We start from the raw sequence: 19,527 nt of genomic DNA on the forward strand, positions 1-19,527 counted from the left end.
TACACTTAGGCCTACAGATTACATTTCCGACTGAGTTGGCTTGACATATTGGCCCGAATTCACAAAGGAGGTTTGTCGACAAACCTTGGTTTTCGTTAGTCATATGACGCGTTTTACGCGTTTTTTACAAACGAAACAAAAGGGCCCGAATTCACAAAGCAAGGTTTGAGCTCAAACCTCCTTTTGTTTCGCAAAACCTCCTTTTGTTCTTTACAAACCAGGTTTTTAAAAAACGCGTAAAACGCGTCATATGACGTACGAAAACCAAGGTTTGTTGACAAACCTCCTTTGTGAATTCGGGCCATAGAGGTTTGGCGAAACAAAAGGAGGTTTGAGCTCAAACCTTGCTTTGTGAATTCGGACCTTCATGTGCCTAAGATGTCTGCGGACGAAAGTACAACAATACGAAAACAGAAGTTATATAAAATTGTCTTTCAGAGAGAGTTATTCAGGTGTAAAATGAGATTATGAAAGCTGCTGGTAAACATTATATAAGATTCCAAGCACGTTCTCAAGAATCACAAATTGTATTGCCTCTCTCAACCAGAGCCAATTTTGGTAGACACAGAGAAGACGCAGTTCATATTATTCTACGGCACATAATTCCGAGATGGCGCGTGGAGGAATATGGCATATTTCGGTGTTGGTCTACGCAATCTTTGGTTTTCACATGAGTAAGTATCAGTAACTCTTTATTACACGCAAACATTTAAAGCGACTGATGTCCTGCAAGACCCTGAAATCAATCATAAAATAATTTTTTCTAACATTTTAGTTATTACACCTGGGGGGTGTTTCACAAGGTCTTTCGTCTTCTGTGTGCATGGCTGATCGTCAACGAAACGGAGTTAAGTCTTTTGTCAACTCTGTTTGTTGCTACGGCAGGTAGCAAGTGAAAACGAACTCGTTTGATCAAATTATGGAAATGCAAGCCTTACTGTAAACAAACAGAATTTTGTTATTCCTGGCTCATTTTTCCTGATTAAGGTGTCATTTAAAAGGGCAGAAATTGAACTTTCTAGAAATGTGATTTTCTTTTTAACATTTAGATACCACCAGTCAAATGACTTTTTAGTTTCCTCTCTTCAAATTGCTTTTATCACTAATGCGTGGGATATGAATCATATGAGTTGCATCAAATGAAAGAGGAGGATCTAAGCTTTACAAATATGTGTCACTTGTTAACTATAATATGATAAAACATCGATAATTCTCGGTTTCGTTTTTTCTGGGACGCACTGTACTATATTCCTAAAATGTCTTGCTTCTAAGTAGCCAATTTAAACAGAGTAGAATTCCCTTTTACAGTTTCCGTGTAAATTTCTATACACCAGTTTACGGTTGTGTGCGCCATTTTAAACAAAGCCAATGACCTAGAGGTCATGTATTTATGCGTAAATTGAGATTGCGCCCATGCAAATTATGATGATATCACTGCCTACGAGCTGCATTGTGACCGCACATCATCATTTGCATGGGCGCAATTTTAATTTACGCATAAATACCACTGGTCAAAGGTTATTGGCTTTGTTTCAGGGCCAATGACCCGAGGTCAACTGTCTGCGCATGCGCACTGATACAACCGTAAACTGGTGTATTCAATTATGCGTTAGAACAAGGATCATACTTTACCATATCAACAAGTTTTATGAAATTGACGTGACTCTTCGAACCCTTGGCTTTAAATTCGTTAAACAAATCAAAAAATTAAAAAAAACGGATCTTGACTGTCGAGCCTTTAGTTTGTTACTCTTTATAATTGCACGAAGATACGATATTATCATGTTTTAAAAACATCAAATAGCCGGAAAACATGTAAAAGGATATTAGAACAAGTTTCGCACTTGATGAAAAACAATATATTTAACTCTGTCTTGTTGCGTTATTCTGATTTAAAATAAGTATAATTTCTAGTGATTAAACAACGTGGTTTCATCAGTAAATGGCATAGACAGGGAAGGCACAATTTGCTACAAAGCAATTTCTATATTCGTTGCACTTTTTGCTATATTGGTTTTACATAAATCAATCTTGTTATTATGCATGGGAAGGCTGAGAATGAGGTGATAGCACTATATGATCTTAATGATTTTAATTTTTTAAATAAACTTTGTGATAGTTTATAAATATGTATTTTTAAAAATATTGTAAATATATATATATTTTTTATTTATTATTTGTTTTTGTGGGTTATTTGTGTTGGGTTCACAGAGTGATAGTAAGATCAAGCTCAAAAAGATACGATGACGATTGTAGAAGCAGTAGTAGTAGTAGTTAGGCGCGTACGCAGGGGGGGGGGGGGGTTAAACCCCCTCCCCTTCAGTTTTTTTTTATGTGTATGTTTATCGGCAACCCCCCCCCCCCTTTTTTTTTTCTTTTTTTTTTCATAATAATAATTATTTTTAAAAAAATGATATGTCCTCTTACCCCCCTCCGACATAATTCTTAGATGATTAACGAAATATTGCGTGTAACTTCTCCAAATTGCTGTTTTAAATCAACAGTTTACCAGGTGTGGTAGAACTAACTTGCTCGATTATTTGCAAGGGTTACCTACTTCCAAAAAGAAGGAAATCCTTTAATACTGACGCTTTTTGATAATCTTTTTAATAAGCAATGTATTCCTGACTCCCATGTAAACTTCCTATCTTTGTATATACTTCACAACCTTCTTGTTACACAGATACTGCTCAGATATTTATTGGTGATTCGAATACCCCTGGTATCCTCTACGCTTCCCTGCCGGAACCACGAGATGATACCTACATCATGGACACCCGCTTCACCCTGATACGTCTCTCAGAAAATAGGGGAATAGATGGCATTGACTATGATCCAGAGAATGAAATGGTGTACTGGAATGATTTCAGTGGGAGTCAAATAAGTCGAATCCAACTTGACGGCACGAACCAAGAAGTCATTATTTCTACGAGCTGTGAGTGAATAGCAATATGCTTACTTTGCAAGTGAAATATTTCCATTAATTTTACAATGAATTGTCATTATTTATTTACCATGATTAATCATAGTAAGGTAATAACGTGATATACTTTGCGGATATTCTCTGTCATCGTTAATTCGAAAATTAATAGCCGGCGCATACACACCACATGCAATACGATATAACGTGTTGAAAAACAGGGTGATAACATAACAAATCCCTCCCGATAAAACACAACGTCATTGGCACCTTCAAAGCTTGCCCATCACCATGAATCTTATTTATGAAGATAATTTGCAAGTGCATAATCGATCTTGTGATAAAGTAGCGATGTAAAATAATAATATTATTATCATCATTATTATTATCATTACATTTTACTGATCTATGGTTTGAATTAATTTTCAGCCCCTCATTCTATCGCTCTCGATCTGGTGAACGGGAAGATCTACTGGACGATGTATAATGATAAGGCTATCTCACGTGCCAATCTCGACGGTAGCTCGGTAGAAGAACTCTTCAAATATACGAGTTTTGCGCAACCTACTTCAATCTTGGTGGACCCCGTCAGTGGGTAAATATTAGTTAAGTTGAGATAAAAATGTTCATTGGTTGGGGTTAATCTGGGCCCAATAACACAAACGTTGGAATAAATTGCAAAATGGAGGTGCGAAGCATATAGTGGTTCATTCACTTGACTATCAAACCATGGGTTGAGGGTTCGAATCCAATCCCGGTTTTTTGACAAGACATTAATCGGATGAGGCTTCCATGGATACACAAAATTGTTATTATCATCATATTAGATGGCAATGGGTGAATACAATTATCGTTGAATGCACATATTGTTAACAAGGCTGACTATAGACCCATCAGAATCATTGTTTCAAATGTGTAAATAATTGCATACCCTTGTGTTACGTGGCCCAGAATATGTAGATTAGGCTTCCACAAACCATTGCACGTTGTATGTAAGCTTCCATCCACTCCAGATCTGTAAACTATGCCAATCCTTCACTGAATAGGACCTCTGGTTATCCACATTCACCTATATCTTCTTTCTAGTGATCCTGCAGCAGCAAATAGCAGGAATCTTTGTTTTCTTGAAAAATCACTTGGCTCCAGAAAGTCCACATAAAAGGATGAAGCCTTGGCTACTATACTAATTGAAGTGTTCATAGGTGCCCGAGCTACATGTTATTAGTGTAGTTTTACATAATCTCTTTCAGTTTCTTCTAAATACCACTCTTAAGTGGTTGGGTAAATCAACTGGTACGAATGAAGCACGAGCACGCTGCAATCAACAGTATGTCCATTGATTTAGCATACCTATACTTTATAAATAACTCTACTGCGATTTCGTGAGTATCATATTAAGTACGCAGGCTTTAGCTAATCTGCCACTGAAATTCTACATGAAGTCTAGAATACAGGGGGTCTTACCAAGGAATATTAGTACCTTGACAAGGATTCGAACCAGGAATCACCTGATCCACAGTCCGCTGAAATACCCAGCAGACCACAACACCTCTAATTTCAAAATTATGATTATTTCATCTTGAAAGGTTTCTTCTCTGGTCAACACGCTTAGTCAATCAAGTTGTCAAGGCAACACTAAACGCCACTAACGAGGAGGTTGTGAGACCCATCTATGCTGAGGGGATGTTCAATGAGGAATGTGCTGATGACACCAGTAAGATACTTACTTAATTGTGTTTCGTTGTGAGTCGGGCCTTTTTTATTGTCACGTCGACATAGTGAACTGCGACATAATGACGTCATTTTGACGATCTGCGCACGCGCCTTGTTATCTCCCTGTCCACACTACCAGCATCGAGAACGCGTCAGCCCGCCCCCCCCCCCCTCCCCCCCCCCCTACCACTCAGTGAACGGAGGGATACCTTGCGTTTCCGGTAAAGGGGTACTTTTCACACCAAAGTCCGACTCGTAGTACACAAAAATCCGGCACGTATTGACTTTACACACCGGACTTACAGTGAGGGCTGATAGGGCTAAATAGGGGTTGTTTGGTGCAGATTCTTCTAAAAGGATCATGATGTTCTTTCATCGATTTGAGGTCTCCTTGGGGCTGCCATAAAAATGACCGCCATCTGATAGTTACAGGTCAATAGTAATTTCAAAAGGACAAGAGCTAAAATGATAACAGTTTATGTATTTATGGAGCTCTCGGGGTCAGAGAATCTGGATATCATTGTCTTTTACCAATTTGAGGTCTACTTGGGACTGCCATGCTGGTCATATTGGTCAAATCTAAAATGGCTGCCACCTTTGAGTAAAAGGTCAAGTGTAGTTCCAAAAGGAAAAGGGCTAAGTTTACATAGTAAGGGGGTTTTCGGGGTCAGAGAATTTGGTTATGATGTTGCTTGTATCAATTACAGGTCTCCAGTGGGGCTGTCATGCTGGTCATATTGGCCAAATAAAAAATGGCCGCCATCCGAGTTAAAGGTCAAGCGTAGTTCCAAAAGGAGAAAGACTAGTATGATAAAAGTTGATAAATTCACGGGGTTTCCGGGGTCAGATAATCTAATTATGATGTTCTTTTATCAATTTTATGTCACCATCCTGTCCTAAGCTACAATGAAGTCCATTTCCTGGTTGAAGAAGATGAGGGAAGATGCGCCAAATTCACACTTGAGTGGGTATAAATCTTGGCCTGCGCCCATATGTTTCATCAATATGCAAACTTTCCTCTGTGAAATACATTATAAATTCGTTTTTCGAGGGTTGGCAATGAAAATAAATAAACAGTAGAAACAGACCTTGGATAAAGAAATAAACAGCTCGTTCAATATGTTTTGAAGCATTATATTCAAAGACCCGGACAGCTTATATCTTTATTATCCATATAAATAACGTCTATAATCACTCTCAGATGGGGGATAATACCAATACGAAATGCATTAAGCAACGTCTAGACATAAAGGTCGAATCTCGACTTTATTTTTCTCATTCTTCTTTACATTTCGAAGCGTTGCATGGGATCTTAATCCTGTTTTGTCTACATACATCAATGCCCCCATTTAAGCATACTTGGAATCTGGTCACGCTTCGAAAAGTTCGTGGCTTAGCATTTGGCTTCTGTTGATGATCAAATAAAGAAAGCACCCTTTATAGATCAGGGACAGTGTGAAAAATAGCACACAGTAGAAGCCGTGCAATTTGAATATCAAGGGATGGGTTAGAGTTTGTTTCCAAAAATTAAAATGAAAGGGCTATTTTACTTTCAAGAGACCTTTCATTTCATTTAAGAAATAACCTCTCTTTATATCTTAGAGACACTTTCTCTTGAGAGTCAAATAAACTCGAGAACATCCAGGGCCTCCGCCCCGGAACCCCTGGCAGGGGCTCTGCCAGGCCCCCTAAAGCTGTGCCATATTGTACGGATCTATTGGAAAGCAAAATGAGCCCAATAAATATTTTGTATATAATATGTATACATACATGTATATATAGATATACATATAGTTCTCCTATGCAAACTTTCCTCTGTGAAATGCATAATAAATTCGTCTTCGAGGGTTGGCAATGAAAATAGATAAACAGTAGAAACAGACCATGAATACAAAAATAAACAGCTTGGTTATTTGTTTTGAAGCATACTCTTCAAAAACCCGGACAGCTTAAACTGTATTATCCTCAAAAACAATCGCTCTTACATTGTTATGTAATTAGTCATGTTTGGCCCCATTTAAAACTCAATGATCTATTACATTAAATTAATCATTAAGAATCAATACAAATAATGATTGAATAACAAAAAAGTATTTTGATATTTGCACTAACCTAGACAATTTTGATTGAATTTTGAAACTTTGAAACGCTACTATTACGACTACTTATATTATCGCTTATTTAGGAGCGATAAAAACAAAAGTACCATAGCTCTTACAAAATCGCAGAATTCGAAGAGAAACCTAAAATGTGTACGTTATCGATTAACATACCATTACAATAAATTTCGGCGATTGCACTCTCTTTTTAAGATATTGGCACACAAAATGATGGACTTAGCTCATGCTGCAATCATAATTATAAACCTTTAGTTCAGTCAGGAATCACATGACGTGTACAAGAGTGTTCGACAGCCCCCCCCCCCCCCCCCCCCCCCCCCCCCCCCTGGCAATAATAATAATAATAATAATAATAATGATAATAAATATATATATATTTTTTAATTGCTTATTCACCGGCTGGCTGAGTCGCCGCTAAATATTTTCTCACGAATTAGGACCCCCCCCCCCTCTTGCCGCCAGCTGGATCCGCTACTGCGTAAGTCCCCTCTATGTGAAATTTGATGATCTTAACACGCAAGGGGGACTCGCACCACGAAGAATATATAAACAGTTTTATAGTGTTTAGGCCTACTAGATAAATTGGCTTGACTAAATAAATCAGTAATATCATTAAAAACGAAATTTAATGAAAGTTATATTTCGTCTTCAATAATCGTTAAAGGCAATGTATAATTAATAAATATAATATTCATTTATTCAGCCTATCTAATGCTTGACTAAATAAAGCTTAATTATTGTTTGCTTTATTTTAAATAGTGAAGGACTTTAATAGGCCTACTAGATAAATTTGCTTGACTAAATAAAGTAATAATCCATTAAACGCTTGCTTTGGTGGGTACAATTTTGGAAGTTAGGATATGTTTTTCAGAGTAAAAAGTGTCCGTGGATCCGAGTCCCTGGGAACTTGGATCACGATAACGCCGATAATACTTTACCGATGACCAGATTCCAGGTAAAGTTTACTATAAAGAACCACTTCCGACTTTCAGAAATGATTTTCGATGACTGACGTGTCAGATGTGATCATTCACAAAGGAAAGGCCAGCACACACAAAAAAATGTGACCTTTGTAAAAGTTCGTTCCCGATTTTGGCGCATGCGCAGTGTGCAATTACGAACTCGCTTATTAATAAAAGAACATCATAATCAGATTATCCGACCCCGGAAACCCCATGAATTCATCAACTTTTATCATACTGGTCCTTTTCCTTCTGAAACTACGCTTGACCTGTAACTCAGATGGCGGCTATTTTGGATTTGACCAATATGGCATATCCAGAGGGTGCCCTTCTTGGCGTCCGGCAGAAATCGTAATAGTATAGTATTAATGACTGCTTTGAGAGAAATAGTTGTTTTTTATACGCTCAAGGGAAGGTTAAAATTGTGCTACTGCCCGAGGCGTGCCAAAGGCAATAGCCCAATTGTTACCTTCCCGAGAGCGTATAAAAACAACTATTTCTCGAATATTAAAACAGTCATTAATACTTTTATATCCGAAAAAATTATGACACCACCTTGGCCTTTCTCTAGTTTATCTGCACGGTTGTTTTTATAAGTGTTTCTTTGAGAGTAGACTAGATCTAGATTCTAGTCTAAGCAAGATATTTTTACAATTTTGGGGGTGGGCTGGCCCTGTGGGGAATATGGAGAAAAACCTGCGCTTTCATATGACACCTCAAGTATTGAGTATCACCTTTAGGATCACGGGCAATATTAGTTTGAATCTCTGCAGGTAATTAAAACATCGACCAATCTAGCATGAGTGCGCAATGGCCAATGGAAATGCATAGGGATGTGTGTAATCTCTACGGGAAGGATCTACATCTGTCCGTGACGTACAATCACCAGCATCTGGTTGTCGCGTACTAGAATCTAGATCTAGGCCTACTGAAAAAAAATATGGAAGATTTCACGTACCCTTTTTGGTGTTCTTGCTCTCAGCATGTCTCGCATTTGATCCTCATCCAGAAGTTGAAATCTTGGGAGAGTGTCTTCAGCCATTTTTGCCTTGCTTGAATCGAGAGACTGCCGTACTAAAAATGCCGACCAATTCTTTGCACACGTACGGTATCCGCGATCCCTCAAACCATTCTTTAATATGTAAAACTATGGGTATTTCACCAAGACTGAACTATTCCCTGTAACCATGGTAACTGGAATTTTGCCGGGATTTTAGAACTATTTTTTTGAACTATTACATGGGTTTGGAATTTTACCGGGAATTTTACAGGAATAGTTAAAGTTTATGAATGCAATTTCGACCAATCAGGTGGCTGGATTTCTTAAGTGAGGTATATAATATGGTATAATATACATCTAGGCCAAATTTGGTGCTTTTAGAAGAATCTGCACCAAAATATCCCTAACAGCCCCCACTATTAGGGGTGTTTTCAAAAGGAGGGCGCATGCATATGCGTATCCTAAATAACACTGAGTGGAGGGGGGCGGGCGTGTCCACCTCTGTTTTAACGATCAGATCAAACTAGAACGCCGTTCTGTATAGTACGTACCTAACTATCTGTGCCAGTAGAGGTTAGTTGTACCGGTTCGTGTTCTGACCACGTTTAAAGTGGCACGGGCGGGGGTAATGGATGTGACGAATGTGTCACATCATCTTGTTCACTAGTGCGGCGAGTGGGCGCTGACTGAAATCGAAACGTTTTCAAATGGAACCGACCGAGTTGTATCCTGCTCGGTCGCCGCTGAAATTTAGGCATCACCCAGAGATTTTTGGAAAAATTGAGCAGGCTGTAAAGCCCAAGCGATGCCTAAGCGGTGCTCTGTCGATTTCCCGTCGATCGCCGGTCGATTTTAGGTAAAAACTGGGCGAAATCGGGGAGCTTCTCCAGTGACCGACTGATGACCCACCGATTTCCGAGCGGTCTCCCACCGGCCACCGGCTGATCTTAAAAAAATTGCCCGTCGGCCGGCCGGTGATCGGCGGGGCACCAAAATACACTCGGTGACCAGGTCGTCGTCGCCCGGGCAATGACCTAATCGAGCGTTCGCCGTCTAGCGATATAAGTCAAAAATCGAAGCTGCGATGTCAAAGGCTGCCGGCCGATTTTGAACTCGCCGCCCAGTGACCGACCGATTTCTTAGCGACGACCGGGCAGTAACTGGGCGACGATCGGTCAGCAGCCCTTGACCTACCGGCTTTGATTTTTGACCTAAATCGCTCGATGGCGAACGCTCGATTCGTTCGGGAGGCGACCATCCGGCCACCGAGCATATTTTGGGCGGCGAGTGAAAAGTGAGCAGGCGCCGCCGAATTTTAACTTCGCGCTAAAATTTCAGCAGCGACCGAGCGATGCCCAAAAATCAAGTGGTTCCCGGGCGCGTCATTTTTCTGCGGCACAGATTGGGGCTTTTTTTTTTTTTTTTAGGTCTTGATTTAACTCTAACCCTAACCCAATATTTTTCCTTAGGCTCAACACGCACCTAACTCCAATCTGTGCCGCAGAAGAAAAAAATAACGCTTACCGGGCGGCCGCTGATCGGTGCCCGGGCGAAATTGGCTAAAAACTCGCCGCCCGGCCGCCGAGCAGGCTACTTTTGGGGGTTGTGACCATAGCTTAACTGGGTGAACACGCGCTCTGGACGTAGACGGCGTTCTCGTCGACACAATCGAAAAGGCCTTATTTGCTATGGTAGGACTGTGTCTTTGACTCGCCAACCTAAGAGTCACCGTGTCCAAAAATTAATGTAAAGTTAACGGTTTAAATGTTGTATTTTACTTTTTGGCACGCTAACGGGTTGCCTTAATAAAGGAAATGATTAATGCAGAGAAGAAAAAAATAATGCAAATATGATTACACCTCATGTCTGCAACGAGCATTAAGTTATTTGACAATCAAAGATCCCTTCCGTGGATTCCATAACATAAAGCTTAGCAATGGATTGTGCTATTGATTTTTGCGATTGATTGCATTGATCACTATGTGCAATCAATCTTAAAACTCAATCGTACACTTACTCAGGTTTTATACTGGGACACTGATCATCGAGCACCAGATATATAAATCTAGTGACGACACCTTAAGTTTGTCGTCACTTCCATATTTTGCAACCATTATGAAAGATAAAACATTACACATTTGAAATTGGAGTGTACCCAATATTGGATGATATTTTACCTCTCAAATATGAATAATCCCTTTATTCCAAATATATTGGGTACACTTTTATAGAGTATATGAGCATGGCTATTATTTACTAAGAATCATTTACTAAGTCTATGGCATATATCTATGATATATATGTATATTCATTTTATTTTGAAGGGGAGGGGTAGTCAGTTTTGAGGCTTTTAAATCGGTCAAAATTGCCAGAAAGAACCGTTGAATAGAAGAAAGGGTAATGGCCTTATTCACAAATTGTGTGTAGCGTGCATTACTCATCTAATATTTGTTCTCACTATTTCTTATACCAGCCCGCTTGTTTTACTACACGGAAAAGACTAAATTAGGCGTCACGAATCTAGACGGGAGTGGCAATAGAATCATCAAAGTATTCTCCGAAAAAACAATGGGTAGTTCCCTCAGCAAGTACGGCAGCAAGCTGTTCTGGTCAGCTCAGTCACGTTCGCCGAGTTTTACCCTCACGGGCTTGATCAACGAGTATGATATGAAGTCATCAACTCTTACGATTCACAACAGTACGGTGACATTGTTAAACGGCGACGAGCTTGTCATCAGCCCTCTGACCACTCGGATCATATCACACAGTAAGACGCCTGTGTTTCAGGCCGCGTCAGGGCCCCGTTTCACAAAACTTGATATCAATAACAAATCACAAGCTACTGCTATAAGCTACTGAAATCATGGCATGTGACTGGTTGAGAGCAAATTTGTCATAGAAATTTAGCATTTGTTATAGATAAACAGTGTTATGAAACGGGCCCCAGATCTCTGGATAAAAACATGAATATACAAATGACACTATTTTTGAGAGCTATTAACCTCTGGTGTTTTAGAATATAACTTTGCTATTTCGTTTTTTCTCCACTGTATCTGCCTGTCTATATTATTTTAAGAAACACAAAACAGATAACATGATACAACAAATTCTCAAGTGAGTCTGTTTAATGAGAACTCATCTGAGCATGCGCAACTCTTTGCCCAGCCAGGTGGCATTATTATTTATTTATTCATTATTTTTTCAACAGGGTAGTTTCATTCAGTTCCACTGGAAGCCAGTGGACCTGCTTTCCAAGAAAGCACTGCTTCTGTGTGCAATAACAGTGTAAAAACATAAAATCAATAATGCAATAATTAACAATTGCACATACATGTGAAATATCAAATTAATCATATATTTTATATCATATATCTATTATTAATTATTCGAAAAAATAAAACTATATTGAATTCTTACACTAAACTAGACCACGCCTAAAACAAAAGAAAAATACATAACATAGAAATAAATAATTATAGCAGGAATAGAGTGCAGTAGGCCTATTGTACTCTTTAAAGTTCACCAAAATATTACAGAGTTATATAATCAGTTGTTTCTAAAATATATGAAAAAATAGCCGTAGCGTAATTTAGCTTTAAATTTGCATCCATTGACTTTGCATCAGTAAGGGTTAGTGTTAGGGTTACTTAGCGCGAAGACCGCGGTTTACCTGGGGGTGTTTCACAAAGACTAACATTAACTTATTCACCTGGTTTCTCTCACCATAATGATCTTTTGATTACAATTTTGTCCTTCACTAAAGAATTACTAAATAAATTAAATTCTGTTAAATTTGTGATCATGATTTGTACGTCTCTTGAGAGACTGATACTACTGTAGTCAATGATGAGATCAAACAGTGGCATGAATGGCCTGCCATAGTGAATTCAACTTAAAATCGATTTTATTCTTTGTGAAACACCCCTGGTATTACTAAAAACATAAAAGCTGGAAAGTTCTTTGTTTAAATAGTGAAATCGGATAAATATTATACAGGATATCCTTGAAAAAGAAAAGTAAAAGTTAAATGGTAAATTAATCAATAATTCAAAATTACTTTTTTATTACTGTAAACCTAAATTAAAAACCTTAATTTTGTCTTCTTTCATACAACACCAAAATATGATCAATAAATCACGCATGACCGATTTCAGACACCCAAAGAGGCGATGTTGGAAATCAAATTGACCCAAAAAAGGCAAATGGCTGTTTCATTTACTTAATTAAGTCTTTTGAAATAATTAATTGGGACGATAATTTTTGTTTGATACACGTCATTCAAAAGCTCTATTCTATTATTTCGTATGATACGATGATTTTAATTTGAAAGATCATGCATAACTTAATAGCCACAATTTGTTATTGGAAATGCACATTGACATTTGTTTAGCAGCCTCTGTCACTTCTTACAAGAAAATGTCAATGTGCCTATAATCAGTTGCAAACTAGGATACCTGCTTATAAGTCTTGTGTGGACCTTCCATCATGATAATGGTCTCGTATGTGCTTGAAAGAAATGATGGTATTTTAAGCAATTATTAATTCAAAAATCGTTCCATATGTTTTCAAAACCGAAATAAACCAAACGAATTAGCCATCCACTTATTTAGGACAATTTGGTTTCTTAAACTGTCACTTCATGCCGTTTACAATTAATAATGCGTGACTTACTGTTGAGGGTTTGACGGTATATGATAACAAGAAAAGTAAATTTACCAATCACATACACATTTAACTAAATATCATTTGGAATTATAGAATAATTCACGCGTAAACTTGTTTTTTTTTTAGGTATTATTTAATTAGATTCGACGATTGATATTAAAGCCATGTATTTTATTTAACAGCTCCATATAATGAACCCGTTGCCATCGAGGGTTGCCCTGACAACATCGTCGTCAACATCGACGAGAACGCTTCGAATGCGTCATCGATCTCATGGACCGAGCCCGGACTCAACAGCTGGTCCAGCTGTCCCACAATGGTCTTTCAGGGAACAGGAACTAATGGAGGAGATTTCTCTTTGGGCATAACCGAGCTGTCCTATCGGGCCAGTGATGCGGCAGGAAATACAGATGATTGCCAATTTTCGGTGACAGTGCGCAGGTCTAGTGGTCAGTTATCTTTCCCATACTATTATCATTATTATTATTATCATCATTATTATCATCACTATGTTTCATTTTTGTTATTATTGAATTTTTAAGATTTTGATTATCATAATTATGATCATTAATTATCATGATTGATGCATATTATAATTATGATAAATATCATTTTTATTATTGGCGTTACCATTGTTATTTTTGTCATCATTATTATAATTAGAAGTATCATTGTTGTTGTCGTTGTTGTGGTTCTTCTTAAGATTATTTGATTATTTTATCATAATGATTAGCTGCTTGATTGAACGAGGTGAATCCCCCCCCCCCAACAAGATTGTCATGAAAAAACAGTATTAGGCTATTCTTAAGGTGTGCAACAATCGATCAATTCAGGAAATGTGTTTGCAAAATAGAATTATTATAACTGTTGGTTGAATGCCCGTCCAAAACCAGCATTGTCCTGACGCACTATTGAAGTCATTCAAGTATCGGCTAAGTAAAGCAGTAGTCCTGACTATGTGGTGCAAAATTATATACTTTCCTTCTAAATTAGTATTATTAGTAATTATATATTTATTTGTTATTATTACTATTTTATCATCATTATATCATTATTTAGTTTTGTTTATACAAGGCAATATTTTTTTGATATTAATTATTTATATTATATCATCAATATAGTGCATTTTTGCTCTGGCGTAATGCAAAATTTATAGTTTTCTTATACGTGGGAGAATTAGTACCCCTTCAGTGGTGACTGACTCACTCCCCTAATTTTTTTTTGCTCATTGCGCCATTGCATTGTTGTTTTTAAAAAGAACGAACTTTCGCACCTCGCTCGAATAATTAAGTCCTCTCTTTAATTTTTTTCTTATGATGTTTGTTTTGTCTCAGCAGATGAAACATTGCCCCCGACTACGGGACAGCCGACTACGGGACAGCCGACTACGGGACAGCCTTCGGGTAGCACTGCGCTCGTCACTTCATGTTCTTCCGTTCTCCTAGTCCTTTGCATCGCCCTCTTCCTCATCGTCCTCAAATAGGTCATTGATCGTCCACACATCTTCGCCCTCTTCATTTAAGCTGGTTGGTCGTTTAATACCTGTGCAGAGCCACGGCGAGAAAATGCAGAAAACAAAGAGTGGTGCCGTGCTGTTGCTCAATTGTCTATGTCGTTGAATAATAAAAATATGAATAGGGCTAGGTTTGTAAGAAGGTAAGGTAAGGTTTCTAATAGGTTAGGTTTAGTTTTCTAGGTAGTGTTAATTTTTGGAATTCGGTGATCCCAGATGTTTTTTTTTTTGCAGGGGAAATTATCGTAGAATCGAAGAAAAAGTGGCGATTTGCCCATCAGTGACGTATTTTTTTATCTTTTACTATTGTACTGTGGTTTGAGTGTAAAGGATAAGTTGAGGAGTTTCCGATATCGTAGTTGTTTATGCGTCTGGAAATCATTGTTATTTAAGTAAATCTATATATATATGGATTACGTTTGTTGGGAATGACACTCCTATAAAATACATAATTTATATGAAAATCACATAACCATTACAATATAATGTATTTATGATACTCTTGTATATCAGTTATAAAGGCTACCTTACCTTGCAATTCAATATTTCATTATCTTTTTCATTAGCTTGTTTACAGAATGTGGATGGCTTGAAAACAAAGCATCTTATTGGTTATAAATTATCTATATGCGCAAATTGATTTGGAAAAGCTTTGTGAGGGTGTTTGCTCTTATTTTTTGTCTTAATCAGTCAAATCTGTCCAACGACGTGAGGTTGCCCTGGACGACTTGTAAACAGGATAATGAACTCTTTGATTAAAAAGCAAGAAACTTTACCTGGTACATTATTCCTCTTGTTATCGTTACAAACCAGCACATGGACTTGGTATCGGATGTCATTTATATACGTGGGTGGGGGTGAGTGTGTGTATTAATCGTAATTAAAGAGAAGGTTGAGTTCTGGGAAGAGGTGAAAAATAATTTGTGAGCATTACTCATTCTTATTATGCAAGTGTGGAAGAACATCAGATAAGACATGTTCCCTGAAAAGCATGGCTCTTCAAATGCCTTCATATTTTAAATATGCATGTAACATCGTAAAAATCGGGGGCCGGCTTTTTACGCCACGTGTTCGTGTAGTCCGTTATACATCTTTTGGTGTACAGTGTTTGTAACTTTACCATGACTTGGCCAAATTTCTTATCATTTTGATGATTCCAGAACCTTGCAATACACACAAATTCTTATATGCTAGATAATCAACCTTTTCTGGTCGGTTCCACACCGTTTCTTTCACAATGCAATCGCATGACCAGAACTCAACTTCATATTTAACCCTATCACGAAGAGGCACTCCTTTCTCATTCTCCTTATAATATAATTATATAGGGCCTCTTTTCGCTCTTCTACGCGCTTCTGCTCTCTCTCGTTCTATATATCTTTACTTCTCCGTTTCCCCCACCCTTTCTACTTCATTTTGCATAAACGTGTACCTCTCAATTCGCAGATTGTTGTGCCATGACTATCCACTCATTTATTTAGAGTGAGTTAGAGTGCTGTATCTGTGTCATGTCGTCAAGATATTATTGGCTTACATATTGGTGTAAATTAAAAAAAAAATCTCAAGTAGAAATCCATTGTATATCACTTTTATTAAGATCTTGTTTGTAATGTGGATTTGATTAGTTAGTTCTATTAAATACATGTCTGTGATATTCATTAAACTTCTAAATATACATGCTAGGAAGCAGTATTATTACATTCAGTATTCACTTAGAAATTGTTACATTTATGAAAGTATAAATAAAGGGAAAATGCGATTCAAATTCACTATGTATTATGTCAAAATATTGTTTTTATTCAGGAAATAAAATGATTTCTTTGATGTCGTGTAGTTTGTTAATGTAAGAATTCCTTCATCATAGCCAATACATCTTCGAAAATAACATCATTCTCTCTAGAAATTATACGTATTACAACAAATGAATAAAGACAAGATGCAAACAAATACAATGTTTATAATTGGTATAAACATTTACATTCATTATCTGCATCACTATTATTAAACTATTCTTTGTATATTTAGTAATGAAACTGTAACCAAAAACGAGATATTATCCATAGCCGGGTTGGCCGGCATTCGCGATAGATGAAGTGAAAATTGTATCCGTAATGGGACAAATAATATTTCATGGACAAAGAGTTCTTGTCGAGTAATAATCGCATTGATTAAAATGAAATATGAATTCATTGGGAATTGGTTGCTAAGGTGACACATAGGCATGACAGGAAATGGTGTATAATGATTACTTCCTGGAATCACTGACCAGAACATTAACTAGGCTTACTGAACATAAGATGCACGGCACACAGAGATGAGTATATGGATACACGCAAATGTACCATGAAAGTTAGGCGTACACACGTAAACTATTTATACATATCACATTTCGAGAATCGGGGCATTTGAGGAATTATCCTTTGCAAGGAACCTTCTATGACATGCGTTACTCATTTCATATGCCATAAACATGATGGAAAAGATTATTGCACCTTTATAAATTAATCAACCCTTTCATTATTGTATTTTTATATTAACGAAAAGAGTCGTCGTTACCACACATGCAGTTAATGTAACATTTTATATAAATCTTGATTATGCTAATGAAAGCAAAACAAAATAAACCAGAATCTTGAAAGCCACTTGGAAGGCCCTGAAACAAAAGTAGTTTTAATGATAGAAACAGATGATAGTTGGCCAAGTGCTGAAGTCATCAGTCTACTATATATTCAATTAATTGTTTATTATTTTGGTAGTTTGTAGTTTGCAAATTTTGGAGAACAAGGATTTGGTACATTTCGTAAAGGATTAAACTGAAAGATACGTAACATTTGGGTCCTATAGAAGCAATTGCTAAATAACTTACTTACTAACAATTATAAATCTCGTTTTCTATCATCACAGTATTGTCCTCATCAGCATCCGCATTAATGTCATATGCTTCTAGTGGCGCATGCATTCCGACGCCATCGCTCGTCACGTGATTAGCTTTTTTCATATTTGACACCGCATACAGCGCCCCCACATCGGCCGCGTTCATGGCAGTGTGTTCGTATGGCAAGGCGTAAAGCAAAGAAAGGTCCGGCGATGCATCGGTTCGAAACTTGTTTGAGGAGCTGTTAGCTGAAAGGTCTGAAATTGCATACAGAGCTGCAGGGCCTGGTATTGGAGCGTCTTTGTGGGAATGGTATTCATTGTTCTTCTTATCTTCGACATCCATGGATGCCATTTGTTGTACAGAAGCAGGCGCGTCCCTTTTCAACTTTCTATCGGGAAACCAGATAAAATAAAGAATGTTTAACAGGTCGAACATGAACTTATCTGCTTTGATATGATCTTATACACAATATTCAACATGACCCCTCCTATCATGTCTATAAAAATGGAGAAAAACAAGCAAGAACAACGTGATAAGCATTTGTATATGTCCTCAGAGTAAATGGTCTCGAAAAGTATCAGAGTACATTTGTTTATTTGTACTTGTATGCACTTGGGTGTGTGTGCGCGCGCGCGCGTGTGTGTGTGTGTGTCTAAATAACTTATTTAGTATATTTTTCTTGAGTTGAGAGTGTTAGCAGACATCCACTGAGTGAGTAGTGTGTGTGTGGGGGTGGGTGGGTGAGTATGTGTGTGGGTGGGTGAGTATGTTTGTGTGATGGAGGGTGAGTATGTTTGTGTGATGGAGGGGGCAGTGAGGGGGCAGGGAGGGGGCAGGATTGTTCCAGTAAAATTACCTCCAGATTTGTTTAAGTTTTTTTTTGTAATATATAAGTGAATAACATTTACAATTGACATATTATGTTTAGGTACCTATACGTTTACTTTGTTGCTAAGTTATATTATACTGCAAATAAGTTTGTGTTTAATTATGTTTATGTAAAAGCATCAATATTGAACACGTTTATTTTATTCAATTGTATGTTATGGTTTGTATTACTCATTTGGAGAAATAAAACAAAATTGTTAAACAAAAAATCAAAAAAAAAGTGTGTGTGTGTGTGTGCGCGCGTACATAATATAACCACACTATTGAAAAATAAAATCTCATACCACGAAAGATTTCACCCCTCCCCATGGTCATGTGACTTCCCTGTTGGTTAAAACATATTTCTTCGATTTTTCTTTGGACAATGTATTCATTTGCAACTTATTTAGACAATTATCTCTTCGCCTCAAACCATACCTCCGTTTGTACTTGACGAAAACGACGATGATTACGATGATAGTTATTAACAGAAATGATCCTCCCACACCGGCACCTGCGTATAATAAAATGGTTAACAATGATTGAATAGTTATTTTATCAACTTTTAATTGTACAAAAAGTACATCATAATATAATATGCCCAAAAGAAGTGAATTTAGATGTAAATAATAAATTGAACCAAACATGCTAAAATTTCGATTTCATTTAGTCTGTCTTCATTTTCTGGCATCTGTTTTTTTATTTAGATGACTAATTATGGCATTTATGTTCACATAATAAAGCGTTATGCTCTCTATTTTAAAGATCAAGAAAACATGAAGTAATCAGTGTAACTCTTCTCCTCAGCGAAAAGAGCACAAAAGAAAACCCTTATGTCCACCGCTGCTCATCTCATTTCTTCTTGCAGTAATAATTCAGACAGAAGGCT

The 19,527-nt window shown here is 37.4% G+C and overlaps 1 protein-coding gene across 3 annotated transcripts; it reads left to right on the forward strand.

The window, feature by feature from the left end:
* Positions 1–344: 344 nt before the first annotated feature.
* LOC115923116 (prolow-density lipoprotein receptor-related protein 1-like) lies at positions 345–15,419 on the forward strand. 3 transcript variants are annotated; one of them, XM_030983362.1, is made up of 7 exons: positions 347–674; positions 2,684–2,935; positions 3,350–3,515; positions 4,507–4,634; positions 11,189–11,482; positions 13,563–13,829; positions 14,715–15,419. In XM_030983362.1, exons 1-7 carry the CDS (start codon positions 611–613, stop codon positions 14,861–14,863), a joined length of 1,320 nt encoding a protein of 439 aa, XP_030839222.1. In that variant the 5' UTR covers positions 347–610; the 3' UTR covers positions 14,864–15,419. The 3 variants fall into 3 exon arrangements, with proteins under 3 accessions (XP_030839224.1, XP_030839222.1, XP_030839223.1); XM_030983363.1 differs by having other exon boundaries at positions 348–674; positions 14,718–15,419; XM_030983364.1 differs by lacking the exon at positions 11,189–11,482 and having other exon boundaries at positions 345–674.
* The last annotated feature ends 4,108 nt before the right edge of the window (positions 15,420–19,527 follow it).

This window comes from Strongylocentrotus purpuratus, unplaced genomic scaffold, assembly GCF_000002235.5.
Source record: "Strongylocentrotus purpuratus isolate Spur 01 unplaced genomic scaffold, Spur_5.0 spur5_scaffold_13, whole genome shotgun sequence".
Classification (NCBI taxonomy): domain Eukaryota; kingdom Metazoa; phylum Echinodermata; class Echinoidea; order Camarodonta; family Strongylocentrotidae; genus Strongylocentrotus; species Strongylocentrotus purpuratus.

Coding starts and splice junctions, on each gene's coding strand:
- LOC115923116 (XM_030983362.1), top strand. CDS start 611: ATGGCGCGTGGAGGAATATGGCATATTTCGGTGTTGGTCTACGCAATC. Junction 4,635..11,188: donor GGAATGTGCTGATGACACCA/GTAAGATACTTA, acceptor TTCTTATACCAG/CCCGCTTGTTTTACTACACG. Junction 13,830..14,714: donor GACAGTGCGCAGGTCTAGTG/GTCAGTTATCTT, acceptor GTTTTGTCTCAG/CAGATGAAACATTGCCCCCG.